The sequence below is a fragment of the Rhineura floridana genome, chromosome 14 (assembly GCF_030035675.1).
Source record: "Rhineura floridana isolate rRhiFlo1 chromosome 14, rRhiFlo1.hap2, whole genome shotgun sequence".
NCBI classification, from domain to species: Eukaryota; Metazoa; Chordata; class Lepidosauria; order Squamata; family Rhineuridae; genus Rhineura; species Rhineura floridana.
Genome location: NC_084493.1, coordinates 22,339,168 through 22,354,170, shown reverse-complemented (window position 1 = coordinate 22,354,170; position 15,003 = coordinate 22,339,168). Strand labels below are relative to the sequence as shown.

At 39.9% G+C, this 15,003-nt stretch overlaps 1 protein-coding gene across 9 annotated transcripts in view; it reads right to left on the bottom strand.

Annotated features, from left to right (window-relative positions):
* The window catches only part of NEO1 (neogenin 1), a 178,624-nt gene that overhangs the window by 91,262 nt on the left and 72,359 nt on the right, over positions 1-15,003 (bottom strand). For all 9 annotated transcript variants that reach the window (XM_061594751.1, XM_061594759.1, XM_061594754.1 and 6 more), the window contains exon 2: positions 10,387-10,704. In XM_061594751.1, the coding sequence (XP_061450735.1) occupies positions 10,387-10,704 (318 nt within the window). The remainder of the gene's footprint in view (positions 1-10,386; positions 10,705-15,003) is intronic.

Genomic DNA, 15,003 nt, shown 5'->3' with positions numbered 1-15,003 from the left:
GCCACTTTTAACCAATCTACTGGCATGGACTGTTGAGGATATTGAGGTTGGTAGAGCTGTTAATATCTTCCAAGAGACGGAGGAGGAATAAAACAACCAGTGATGCTTGCCGCCATCTTCCTTCCTGGGCAAGTCACATCTGTTGCTCCACTCACTTTTTGCTCCTGGCCTTACCCCACCACTGACATGCAGCCCCTGGAAGGCTGTCCATGAGGCAATACAGCCTTTGGGTTGAGAATTATTCACCACACCTGCATAATTAATGCAGTAGTATCCCAGATAAATTCTGCTATAACACATTGCATGTTGTGGTACTAATTCAGCAAAATTACAAACTAAATACACATAAAATCACCAATGTTGAGAAGACCTGCAAAACCTGCTTACGTGAAAGCAAAACTTAATTGGTGGTAGTTGAACACAGACATCTACATTTCCAAATTTTCTTTATTTGGTGACACTTCAGTGAATAGTTGACCTTTGTTTTTCTTGTATTTTTAATGCTTTTATTGTATGGTGGTTGTTTTATTTTGCTTTGTTTTTAATTGTGGTAAACTGCTTTGATGTTTTTAACAAAATAGCAGTATTCAAATATATTTATAAAATAAATAAAATGTATAAATTTATTTATTTATAAATAAGTTTTAGAAAATCCCTTGGCTGTTTGATTTCTAACATGCAAAGAATGTTAAATGTCCAAAGGATTATCTGCTAGGAGAAAAATAATCACAAGGTAATTGTACACAACTTCCTTTGTTCCATTTTTAATGTGTAGCCTTTTAAATTCACAGGATGCCACATAACATTTTATAAGAATAGTTTACTGTTACTGCTTAGTTTTCCTATTCCTTTTTATATGATCCACATTATTCTTGATGCCATCTGCTGTTTAACTTGACTACTAGGAACAAAATTACTGGTTACAGATTTAGGCTGCAGTCCTACACTACCTTGTGAGTAAGCTCAATTAAACTGAGTGGGACTTACTTCTGAGTAGCATGCATATGATTGAGTGGTTAACCAGATACAGGGCATGTCTATACACAATCTTCCTTTTCTGAGCTTTAGTGGGAAAAAGGGGGAGGAGGAGCAAGACACACATTTTTTAGGAAGCTATGGTTAAGGTCCAGACCCTCAGTGGCGCAGAGTGTTAAGCAGCAGTAACGCAGCCGAAGCACTGCTCACGGCCGGAGTTCGACTCCAACAGAAGAAGGAAGTCGAATCTTCGGTAAAAGGGGTCGAGGTCCACTCAGCCTTCCATCCATCCGTGGTCGGTAAAATGAGTACCCAGCATATGCTGGGGGTAAAGAAAGGCTGGGGAAGGAACTGGCAATCCCACCCTATATATACGGTCTGCCTAGTAAACGTCGCAAGATGTCACCCTAAGAGTCGGAAACGACTCGCACTACAAGTGCGGGGACATCTTTACCTTTTTTATGGTTAAGGTGTTGGACAACGACCTGGGAGACCAGGGTTCGAATCCCCACATAGCCATGAAGGTCACTGGGTGACCTTGGGCCAGTAATTGCCTCTCAGCCTCCTGAAAACCCTATTCATAGGGTCGCCATAAGTTGGAATCAACTTGAAGGCAGTATACTTACATTTTTATGTTGTGCAAGATGTTGCGTGTCCTTTCACTATGTGGATTATTGCCATTCATATCATCCCTATAAATGTTTATAGTTTTCCTTGCTGACAAATATCTCTGGATAGGTGGTATGTAACCTTCAAGGATTTGATAACAATTTCAGAGTAGCCTAGTCTCTCCTCTACAACTCCTGATCAGTGTTCTAATTATAACCTCTCCCTATTCATTATGCAAATCAGTTAGCAATTTTTACACTGAACTTGGGGCATCCAGGGAAGAATAGAACCCTGAAGTAGTTGGAGTCTCCCTCCCTTCCCCAGTCAAGGTGGGCTCAATATCCCCTGGCAGAGGATCCTCAGTGTTCCACACAAGGCTTCTTGGAGGTGTATTCTCAATCCTCATCATGCCAACTTGATCTGAGAAAAAAAAAGAAGCTTCGGAAGAGCTGGTGCTTTGCTCTAATAGTTCCCTATGTGTGGTTTTAGGAGGGATTTGAAGATGCCCTGTCCTATTCTTCAGATGCCAGTATTCTACACAAGCACATGCTGGCCTGTGGGATAGGTTACTGGTTTTTGATTTACTTGGAGGAATGGCACAAGAGGCACCATTTAGAGTAAGTTCAGAACAAAGGAGGGCAACTTCAAAAGTTGAAGAAACACTGCATTAAGCATACGGAGCCTTTTCCTACACACTTTGTTGTTGTTATGTGCCTTCAAGTCAATCACTACTTATGGCAACCCTATGAATCAGTGACCTCCAAAAGCATCTGTCATAAACGATCCTGTTCAGATCTTATAAAGTCAGGTCTGTGGCTTCCTTTATGGAATCAACCCATCTCTTGTTTAGCCTTCCTCTTTTTCTACTCCCATCTGTTTTTCCCTGCATTAATGTCTTTTCTAGTGAATCAGGTCTTCTCATTATATGCCCAAAGTATGATAACCTCAGTTTCACCATTTTGGCTTTAGTGACAGTTCTGGTTTAATTTGTTCTAATACCCAATTATTTGTCTTTTTCACAGTCCATGGTATGCACAAAGCTCTCCTCCAACACCACATTTCAAATGAGTTGATTTTTCTCTTATCCACTTTTTTCACTGTCCAACTTTCACATCCATACATACAGATCGGGAATACCATGGTCTGAATGATCCTGACTTTAGTGTTCAGTAATACATCTTTGCATTTGATGACCTTTTCAAGTTCTCTCATAGGGCCCTCCCCAGTCATAGCCTTCATCTGATTTCTTGACTATTGTCTCCATTTGGTTAATGACTGTGCCAAGGTATTCATAATCCTTGACAAGTTCAGTGTCCTCATTGTCAACTTTAAAATCACATAAATCTTCTGTTGTCATTACTTTAGCCTTTTTGACATTCAGCTGTAGTCCTGCTTTTGTGCTTTCCTCTTTAACTTTCATCAGCATTCGTTTCAAATCATTACTGGTTTCTGCCAGTAGTATGGTATCGTCTGCATATCTTAAATTATTGATATCTCTCCCTCCAATCTTCACACCTCCTTCTTGGTCCAATCCTGATTTCCGCATGATATGTTCTTCGTATAGATTAAACAAATAGGGTGATAAGATACACCCGTCTCACACCCTTTCTGATTGGGAACCAATCGGTTTCTCCATATTCTGTCCTTACAATAGCCTCTTGTCCAGAGTATAGGTTGTGATCAGGACAATCGGATGCTGTGGCACCCCCATTTCGTTTAAAGCAGTCCATAGTTTTTCATGATCTACACAGTCAAAGGCTTTGCTGTAATCTATAAAGCACAGGGTGATTTCCTTCTGTAATTCCTTGGTCCGTTCCATTATCCAACGTATGTTTGCGATATGATCTCTGGTGCCTCTTCCCTTTCTAAATCCAGCTTGGACGTCTGGCATTTCTCGCTCCATATATGGTAAGAGCCTTTGTTGTAGAATCTTGAGCATTACTTTGCTTGCATGGGATATTAAGGGAATAGTTCGGTAATTACTGCATTCCCTGGGATCCCCTTTCTTTAGAATTGGGATGTATATTGAAAGCTTCCAGTCTGTGGGCCATTGTTTAGTTTTCCATATTTCTTGACAGATTTTAGTCAAAATTTGGACAGATTCAGTCTCAGCAGATTGTAGCAACTCTATTGGTATGCCATCTATTCCTGGAGATTTGTTTCTTCCAAGTATTTTAAGAGCAGCTTTCATCTCACATTCTAAAATTTCTAGTGCTTCATCATATGGTTCCTCCATGAATGAATCTGTCATCCTTGCATCTCTTTTATAGAGACGTTCACTGTATTGCTTCCATCTTCCTTTTCTTTCATCTTGGTCAGTCAGTGAGTTCCCCTGTTGATTATTCAACATCCCTACGCTTGGTTTAAATTTCCCTTTCATTCCTCTAATCTTTTGGTAGGGCTCTTGTTCTTCCCTTTTTGTTGTCCTCTTCTATTTCTATACAATAACTATTGTAATAGTTCTCTTTGTCCCTACATACTAGTCGCTGTATTGTTGCATTTAGGGTTCTGACCGTGTTTCTATCTCCTCTTGCTTTCCTTCTCTCTTTAACCATTTTAAGTTTCTTCAGTCCTCCATTGAGGTCTTTCTCTCTTTTAACTAGAGGTATTGTCTTTTTGCATTCTTCCCTGATAATGTCTCTGACTTCACGCCATAGTTCTTCTAGTTCTTTGTCAACTAAGTTTAAAGCCTCAAATCTGATCCTTATTTGATCTTTTTATTTTTCCTGGGATGTTATTTAAATTGTATTTTGGCATTATGATTGCTTTTGTTCTTCTTCTTTAGCTTTACTCCGATTTTCGATACGACCAGTTCATGATCTGTACTGCAGTCTGCTCCTGGTCTTGTTTTCGCAGAAAGTATGGAACTTCTCCATCTTCTGCTACCAATTAGATAATCAATTTGATTCCTATATTGACCATTTGGTGATGACCACATGTACAGTTGTCTTTTCGGTTGCTCAAAAAATGTGTTTGCAAGAAACAAATCACTGGCTTCACAGAATTCAATAAGTCTCTCTCCTGCTTCATTTCTGTCACCTAAGCCCCATTTCCCCACAATTCCTAGTTCTTCTCTGTTCCCTACTTTTGCATTCCAGTCCCCCATGATTATCAGCACATCTTGTTTTGGTGTGTGATCAATTTCTTCCTGTATTTCTGCATAAAATCTCTCCAATTCCTCTCCTTCTGCGTTTGCCACTGGAGTGTAGACTTGGATGATGGTTATGTTAATAGGTTTCCCATTTAATGTCATTTATAGCACTTGCTCAGACCTTGTGTTGTAGCTCCTAATTGCTTTTGCTACATCACTTCTCACTTTTAAAGCAACCCCATTTCTTCTTAATTTCTCATTTCCTGCATAAAGTATTTTGTAGTTGCCTGATTGAAAATGTCCCATTCCTGTCCATTTTAATTCACTCACGCCAAGTATTGTTTGTTTTTTTGTTTGTTTTTTGTGTGCTGCTCTTTTTTTTTGTGGGATTAAGGAGGATTAATTTTATGATGTTTTAATTGGAAATTGGTTTTAAATTGTTTAGGACTGTGGTTTATTTTTGTATATGTGTATTATGTATAGCTTTTTGTTATTGTAAGTCGCCTAGAGTGTCCACTAACCTGGACGGATAGGTAACCAATAAATAAAATATTATTATTATTATTTTATTATTGTAATTTTGATATGTTCCTTTTCTTTCTTGACAATTTCTAACTTTCCCTGGTTCATGCTTCTCACATTCCATGTTCCTATTGTGTACATTGTACAATTCCGGACTCTCCTTTCGCATCTGTGTGCACCAGCCTCTGGGCTTCCTTTCTGCTTTGACCCAGCTGCGTCATTAGTCACAGCACTACTTGTACTTGTCTTTTGTTCTTCCCCAGTAGCTCGGTGAGTGCCTTCTGACCTGGGGGTCTCATCTTCCAACACTATCTCGTGTTACATTTTGGATACTCTGTTCATAGTGTTTTCATGGTAAGAGATATTCAGAGGTGGTTTACCATTGCCTTCCTCTGAGTCTGAATGCATCTTAGTCTGGTGTCTCAGCTTTAACCATTCTGCTGTGGGTGCCCCTGCTAGGAGTCTAGACACTTGGTCTAGACTCCTGACAGCATTGCTCTCAGCTTCTTCAACTCTCAAACCACCTCACCATGTTAAGGTATGCATCCTAGACACTACATATACACACTACATATACATAAATTAATAGTGAAATGCTGTATTTCATATCAGAAATATTTGACCTTAAACTTAGTGGAAGTGAACAATGAATTTAATTATACAAACTTCCTAAGAGTTAAAGTTACCATTTCCTATATTATAATCCTATTTCAGTTATTCCATGTTTATGGGTGAGGTAAGGAAACAAGGTCATATTTCAGTGTAGGATTATTGTCTCTACCAGATATTTCCTGTCCACAGGCTTCAATCAAAAAGCCAACATGGTATGATTATGGAAAAACAAAATGAAATGGGATGGGCAGGTGTTTTGTTTTTCAAATAAAGCAGCTCAAACACCAGTTTTATGGATAATCAGCCACTACCTACCTGAAGATTGAAAAATTGCTTTTATCACTTATTGTTTTGCTGCTGTCAACAGACATTGCACATGTCCATTTGAAAATGTCATTTTCCTTCATATATAAATGTTCCATATTAGAAGAACATACTTCTTTCAGAATAGCCCACTGTCAGCGCAAGCTGCAGAAAAACAGGTTTCATTTCACTAAATTCTCATCGCTGTTCATAAACGGCTGCACCATTTATTGTGTGGTTTGGGGGTGTCATTGGAGAGCTGTGTGCACATTTAGGCAAACAGAAGAATTGAGCTCTTGGACAGTCTGATGTGTAGAATACACTGTAACGTAAAAACTCTGGGTAGTATCCAATGCTTGTCCTACTCAGAGCAGAGCTACTGCTACACTGGTCTTCTTCTGGGAAGAAGGGCAGGATATAAATAAATAAATAAATAAATAAATAAATAAATAAGGGGCAAAACTAACTTAATTTCAGTTTATCTACTCTGAGTAGGATTAGCATTGGATAAAAACCTCTATATATGCCATCCAAGAATTACAAATACATAGTCAGTGAAAGTGAACAGTAAAAGTTTCCACTGACTGAAATACTGCACTATTATTTTATTTATTTATTTATTAAATTTCCTCCCAGAATGGCAAACAGAAACACCCAAAAGCATCTTAAAAACAAACTTTAAAATATATTAAAACAAAACATCTTTAAAAAAAAGCTTTTAAAACATCTTAAAAAGCATTTCCAACACAGACACAGACAGGAAAAGGTCTCTACTTAAAAGGCTTGTTGAAAGAAGGTCATCAGGAGGCAACAAAAAGATAACAAAGATGGTGCCTGTCTAATATTTATGGGGAGGGAATTCCAAAGGGTAAGTGCCAATTAGATGTAAACAGATGATCAGCCAATAGTACAAAAAATACAATAGTACAAACATAAGCAAACAGGACAGAGAGAAATGACGTAGCGTAGTGAGCGCACAGAATAGCTACAAGTCACAAAGCCCATGGTTCAAATTTCTCCTCTGCTGTAACCACAACAGAGGGCATTTGCTATCTCAGCAATAGCCCTGCCCCCATCTACTCATCCTACCAGGTTTGCAAGGGTAGCAACCTATCTGCAAGGTTATAAGGATACATTTTATGTGAATCCCTCTAAATGATTACATAAACATTAAATTTTCTATGGTGGCATCCCAGCTGTACAGTTCCCTTCCAAAGAAGGTGAAACTAGTCCCATCCCTGATGACGGCAAAAACATTCTTATTCCGTGTAACTTTTAATGGTTTTTAATGTATGACTGAATATTTTAGCTCTAGATTTTATAATTGACCGAGTAACTTCTTCAGCCTTATCCCTACTATTCCCCAATAGCAGAGGAACTACGATAGCCGGCCACAATTTCTATAGCTAATTACACAAAGGTTATGATTTGCTCTCCAACTAGGGTTTGTAGGTAACACAATTAAAGAGTCCAGGCACACTGTTGGAATTGTGTTCCACACTTCTAGTTACATCTGATTAGATGAGTATATATTGTTATCCACCAACTGTTTTCTCTAGACAACTTAAACAAAAACTGAACTTTTCTATTTGCTCTGAATTAAACAGAATTTAATTAGTCTAAAACACAAGCAATTCAACTTGGCAAAAGCCATTGTTTTCCATACCATAGGCAGTGATAGGAACCAAATATCCTGGTGGGCACATGCATGTGCTCCAGTAGCATACTCCATGTCTCCTACATCTCTGAAAAATCAATTTGAAAGTTCCCCAAAGCCTGCTTTACTGATTAAAGAGAAGGAGCTCCAAGCAGCAGGCAGCTACTGCCAGTTCTGAAGCTTTGCTAACACCCCACAAGTCTTGCATTTTTCCTCTTCACAGTAATAACCATGATGACAGGAAAGATAAATACCAAGACACTGCTCTATTATTCTGTTGTGTTCCACACTTTTCTGAGCAGTGAGACAATGCTACAGGGACAATACTACAATCTTTATAATGAGGCTACACTAGTGTCTTGGTATCATTTGTTAATTTACGAACATTCAAGAGAGCTGTGGAGTGCGGGAGAAGATTTCTAAAGCATATAGCATAATTAATAAGCCTGTATCAGATTTCCATAAGCAACACAGACCTTCACAGCCTCCCCCAGCCCCAGCTCCATCTAGTCCAGCTAACTTCAATTTTTTTTAAAAAAACCTTCAAACTTTGCCTATTCAGCTCCTGTGAGCTGCTTCTTTGTCCTCTCCCCAAACCCTCGGGGGTGTCATATTCCCAAAGCTGGAGAAAGATTCCAAGTCATTAAGGAACATAAAGTCCTTACATCCCTGATCAGCCATCAGGTTTGTCAGGCAAAACCCCAGGATAGACCCGTTTATGCTAACTGGGATAGCCAAATTCCTAGCACCAGTGATAAAAATCAAGCGCTTGTACCTTGTGTTGTGCTTTCATATGGTCAGTTTAATGCAGATGATGTCTGAATTTTTAAAAAGCAGCAAATATCACAGGGATGTAGGAGCTATTATCAAAATGAATTCGTTACCCAAATCATTTTACTAAGCAAAGAAAAAAAATCTGGGAGGATTTCATTAGGGAAATGATGGAAACAGCTGCATGAGTCAATTTTTTCTTTCAAAACTACTATAGGTTCTTCTGCTCTTTCTCAATTCTTTGTGATGTCATAAAATTCCTAAGAGTAACAAATCAAAGAGGAATGGTGCCTGCCCTTTCAGTTCTATGATTCTACCTCCCTGAGCTTACCTAAAAACAGAAGCCTCAGGAGAGTGCTCTTCTTCTCTTAGGAGCTGTGCAAGTTTAATATGAGATGGCTCTGGAGCAGGAGTAACCAATGTGATGCCCTCCAGATAATTTGAACTTTATCTCCCACCAGTTCCAGAGAGCATGGCCAATGCCCTAGGATGAAAGTTGTAGTCCACAACACTTGGGAGAGCCACATTGGCTCCCCTTGCTCGAGACTCTTTGCTGCTCTTAAAGGCCTAGCTCTTGGTTGAGTTATGGGTCTTTGGTCTACAAGAGGACCAAGAGGGAGGACCATGTCTATGGTGACAAGAGCAGCTAGAGGAGTCCCTGGAGGACTAGGATTTGCAGCAACCTCATAATAGTTCCTTCTAGAAGGGGAGCAGTGCAAGCACCTGCATCTTTCCTACTTTTTGAATAAACTGGAAGAGAAAGCACCATTTATTTCAGAGGACTCAGAGAACAGCTCTAGAATAGGGCATATTCTCATGTTGACAGCAATAAGAGACTGTGATAGCAGGATGGGGGGACTTCTCAGGTAAAAAGGCCTTTAAAAATGTCCCTCACTGTGAATGAGTTCAAGGCAATGCCTATACAATGCGCTACTACAATTGCGACAGCGAGAGCAAGCTGCCCCAGCAGGCATGCCCATGCACCGTCTTGGCCCCATTTACACCGTGGCCCGTGGCATCTTCAATTCCATGCTGCCTGCCAACGACAACGAGCCGATGACAACTGGCCGACCAAGGTCTACATCTACTCGGTCTGTTCGCTCCACCTGCAGACGTCGCCGGGGAGTTGTTTGGCCAGTCTGAGAGGAACTTACGGTGGCACCCACTGCCCCGGAAGACCTGCAAGACTACGAGGTCTGGGAGCTACTGCTGCAGTGTCAGAGGGCCCACGGGGCAGACCAGTTCGTCGGCCTGCCGGTTGCCACCGCCCCGCTTCCACTCTACCAGTGGCGCTGTTGTCACCATCATGGGCCAGGGCATGCAGATGGTGACCTTCAGCATTAAGCTGTACTATTCTTGGCCTGAGCTGCAGGCCATTGCCGTTTCGGACAGGTGTACCGCTCCTTGAAATAGTTGTAAGTTCAGGCAAGACAGAATGCCTTTCCTGGATATTTTTTTTTCTTAATATAATGTTATTTGCTATTTAATTTACTTTTCTGTACAATGTATTGCTTTATTGATGTATTGCCTTTTTGATGTATTGCCTTGTTGATGTATTTTTATATTTGTGTTTACTTTTTCTGTAAGACGCCTTCAGGGCCTTACGGCCGAAAGGCAAGGTATGAATAAACATTAACATAACATAACATATAGGGCTGGTTTTCTTGTTAATCTTTTGTTAACTGTAAAAAGCAGACTCCACTAAGGGAGATAGGGGAGGAGAAGGCAGGAAACCTGGCACAGCCTGCACACACACTATGAATGCAAGACAATGTCTGGGAATTGAAGTAGCAACATTTCTGAGATGGGGCGAGCACAAGAAATGAAACAACTTAAAAGTACTCACCTGCTACTGTGAGTTTAGCTGTTCTGCTTACAATGGTCCCAAGGCTTTCCACAGTTGCAACACACTGATAATGCCCTTCATCAGGCTTATTGTGCTTGGAATGCACTACACTGTTTATTAATAAAGATCCATCTGATAGCAGCTGGCGTCGGTCATCTGACACCAAGTTTAAGAAAGTCCCATCCTTTTTCCATTCAATTTTTGGAGACAACTCACAATAAGCTGAACAATTCAGTATAACAGATGAAGCTCTAACTGACAGAGTATCCACTGGCTCCACAATAAAATAAAATGGAGTAAAGGTCCTCACAGTGGGTCCTGTAAAACACAAGATAAATGAAATATATTTAATGCTTCTTAGAAATCATAAATATTTTAAAATAATTGAATGTTGTTCCATACACTCTGAGATGTTAACTGCTTAAGAAATCTGCCTTTAGCAGTAAACATATGAAATAAAAATATGCTTTGATACCTTGCCTACCAGAACCAAGATATAGCATCTTACACAGGAAAGCACTTCATGTATAAGAAAGACGCATGAGGATGCATATCTGGCTTTTGAGGTCAAGAATTATAAATAACACAATTAATGTGACAGTCATATCATTTACTTTCCATCTCAGAGAGAAACACTTTTACTCAGTTAACTACCACTGTTTCTAGAAAGTTCTATGAACTTGGTGGTTAAGTTGGCAATTGTGCTTAGTATGCACAGGTGTACAAAATGAAATAGACTGCCTTCAAGTCGATTCCGACTTATGGCGACCCTATGAATAAGGTTTTCATGGTAAGTGGTATTCAGAGGGGGTTTACCATTGCTTTCCTCTGAGGCTGAGAAGCAGCGACTGGCCCAAGGTCACACCGTGAACTTCATGGCTGTGTGGGGATTCAAACCCTGGTCTCCAAAGTTGTAGTCCAACACCTTAACCACTACACCACACTGGCTCTCAGGTGTACAAAGGAGTATATTAATTTCACAATCCGCCCCATCTCTATGAAGATGTAGTTTACTTAGAGGTATAAACCATGAGGCATATTGCTTGCAAGACCAAGAGTTTGACTTAAGCTCCTTGTTAATATAAAGCGGCCTTCCCCAACCTGTTGCCCTCTAGATATTTTGGTGTACAAATACCATCCACCCAGACCAGCATAGCCAACCAAGCATGGAGTTGTAGTCCAAAACATCTACAAAGCACCATATTGAAGAAGGCTGGTATAAACATTCTATTTAGGTGCAAACCAGTGTGTTTCGATTGTGATACAGGAAATCTGGCAATAGCACAGAGACTGAAGAATCTACCCTACAGACCAAGTGGACCTACATGTTGTAGGACACACAGGACTGTTACTGAAATAGCTTACCCATGGTCTAGTTCTCATCCTCATCATCATAACGTGCAATATTAATTTAACTTGAATCATGTCATTACAACATTCTGCATTTCCTTGCCTCCAGTCCACATGATTAGTACACAACACTGGCATACCATATAATAGCAAAGAGTGATTCTGAATGTTACCAGGGACAGGGGAAAAGAACTTGACAGTTTTCAGAGATAATGCCTTCCATAAAATGTGAACATACAGAAGGGGAAATTCTGTCTTTAAAAAGTTACTAGAACGAATAGGTTATCCAATAAAACAGATCAGCACTAAGTTCTGGAAATAAAGACTGCTATTCTCTGTGTGTGTGTGCGTGCGTGCGTGCATGTGTGTGGCGCTCACTATTATTTTTTTAAAATTAGGTCTATCAATACCTGTTTGCCAAGATAAATCAATGTAACTCTATATGCTGGGGGCAAACAAGGGATTTGCCATCATGCCCTGCATATAAACTTCCCAAACCCCAAAGCCACCTGGCCGTCTTTTGTTGGCATTAGATTGCTAGAACAGATGGCACTTGGTTTAACCTTGCAGAGCAATTTTTCTAGTCTTATGAAGTTTGGTATGTTCTTATCTCTGAGACTGAAAATTGAAAGTGAATTCACATTCTCACCATAATAATTTATTGTATGTAAAAACGTAAATGTACTGCCTTCAAGTTGATTCTGACTTATGGCGACCCTATGAATAGGGTTTTCCCGAGGCTGAGAGGCAGCGACTGGCCCAAGGTCACCCAGTGAGCTTCATGGCTGTGTGGGGATTCAAATCCTGGTCTCCCAGGTTGTGGTCCAGCACCTTAACCACTACACCACATTCTTTCTAGAAAAACTTTAGCCCTTATTACATAACTGGGGTCTGTCACACAAGAAATAAAACTGTTTTGTAAATATACTTGACATCAGGTAAGTATGGTAATTTTTCCCCCAGGAAGCTTTTCCCAAGGTGCTTTAGTTTGAAGGTGCGCCTAGATCCATCATGGTCACCAGACACCCACCTGATTTCAGTGGCTTGGAGCACCCATTACTAACTTTGGCTGGTGTGCCAACTACAGCTGATCCTGGACAGGGATAGTCTTGCCACAGTGGTCTATCACTGGAAACCTCAGGATTAAACTCCTCTAATGCGCTGTTGGCAACTTCATTATTAAATTCCTGCAATGTGCTATATGTGGGGCTACCCTTGTACCTGGTTCAGAAGCTGCGGCTAGTGCAAAACAAGTTACTGGAGTGTGTAGTGGGGCACCCAGATTTACACATATTGCACCAGTGTTGAAAGATATGCCCTGACTGCTTATTAGCTACTGGGACAAGTTCAAGGTTTGTTGTTGACATTTAAAGGCCTAAACACTTGGAACCAAGATACCTAGCAAACTGCCTCCCCGATACAGACCAAGCTGATGTTTACGACCTTCCAAGCAGACACTGCTGGTCATTCCACAACCAATGTAGTGTTATTTGGTGAAGTGAGCCTTCTCATTAATAGCACCCACCCTTTGGGTAATGTGTGTGGTGGAGACAACAAAGACCTTTCAACACCTCTTAAAAATGTGCATGTTAGCTTTCCTGGACTATGACTCTGAAATCATTCTGTTTTGTGCACTCCTCGGTTTTACTTGTGATATTTACTTTTGTTTGATTTTTACCTTGCTTTTATCTAGTTCTCAGGAAATTTTACTGATTGTTGTTGCTGTATGTTGTTTTATGTAAACCATTTTGAGGTGTTTATTATATCAAGTGGTATATAAGTTTAATAAATTAATAAAATGACTTGTGCAAAGAAAAACTAAACAAAGCATCTAGCAAGGAATTTAAGGTATTACTCCCTACCATCTGGATCCACAGTTAAAAATATAGTTACATATACATGAACTGAATGCATCTCCTTAGACTAGCCTTACTGTTTTAGAGAAAGCTGTGGTATGACACTGCTATAGATTCACAAATCTCTGGATTTTAAGAGCCTAATAGCAGAAACATAATATTGCCAACATTACTCTTGTCTTCAAAAACATAAGATGTGGGAAGCACGGTGGAACATGAGTCTGGATTTCTCTTTCATACTAAAAGGCTTTCACAACTGTAGGTCTAACTGAGCAAACTCAGGTGCTACAACATTTTGAACTGTGTTGAGAAACACAAACATTGCTATCTATATGACTCGTCTTAAGCAGAGGTAGCAAACGTTTTTTGGCCCAAAACCTGCATCCCTGCTTGGCATGTATGTGTGCATTTCTCTGGAGCCATGACAGCATGTCATGGCTCCAGACAAAGTGGACATAGCCCAAGTAGGTTTGTCCATCCCACAGTCTCTTGCAAGTGTGCATTCTCGTATTTTTTGTAAACCACTTACAGATTTTTAAAAATCAAGCGGTATATAAATTTTGTTATATAAAAAGTAAAATATAGCTGACACAGCTGAGCAGCAGCAAAGAGGGCACTTCTCTTTTGAGAATGTCAATTCAAGATGCTCATTACTTTGAGGCAACAACTCCAACACTGCTGGCTTCCACTTCCTGATAAGAAAGGCAACAAGCCATTAACAACTCTCTTCTTTGCAGAACACTCAAGAAATAGGAAAGAATGTTCAGTCTGCTCCAATGTTTCCCAGGTCCTGGCAATGATCACCAAGTGCTCAGGAATCACTGAAGCATTCCCTTCCATTCTTGAACACCCGGCAAATGATAGCTTCCAATAGCGATATGGATGGCACCACAGAGTCAAGTGGACAGATTCCATCACCGCAGGGAAATTATGTGGGATGCCCCAGGGCAAAATAAATGCTTGGATGCCTTGTTCCAGCAAGCTGGCAGTTCACCACCCCTACCTAAAGTTTGGTGCTAATCTCAAAACTTTGAGATCTGAGATTTTGAAATATTATACCCATGATGTGCAGTCAATTTTAGTGATATCCCTTAATAGAATTATTCAAAGACATTTTTTTAAAAAAGCTACTCCTAATTATGTTTAAAAACTAAAGCAAAAAAGGGGGAATAAGCAATGGATGTGAATGTAATTTTAATTATTTTTCATTCAGCCAACTCTAAACGAATTTTAAGTTCTCCTTCCAACAGATTGAACTTCTCAAATTATCGTAATTGAAAAATTTCTCACAAGCAACGCATTTTTGTATTGCAATACCCTTTCATAAACTAAACAAGTGCTTTACAGTATTTAGGCCTTGCTCATTTCAGATTCTCTTAAAAATCAGAGTGGATGAGCACTCAGGTTTGAA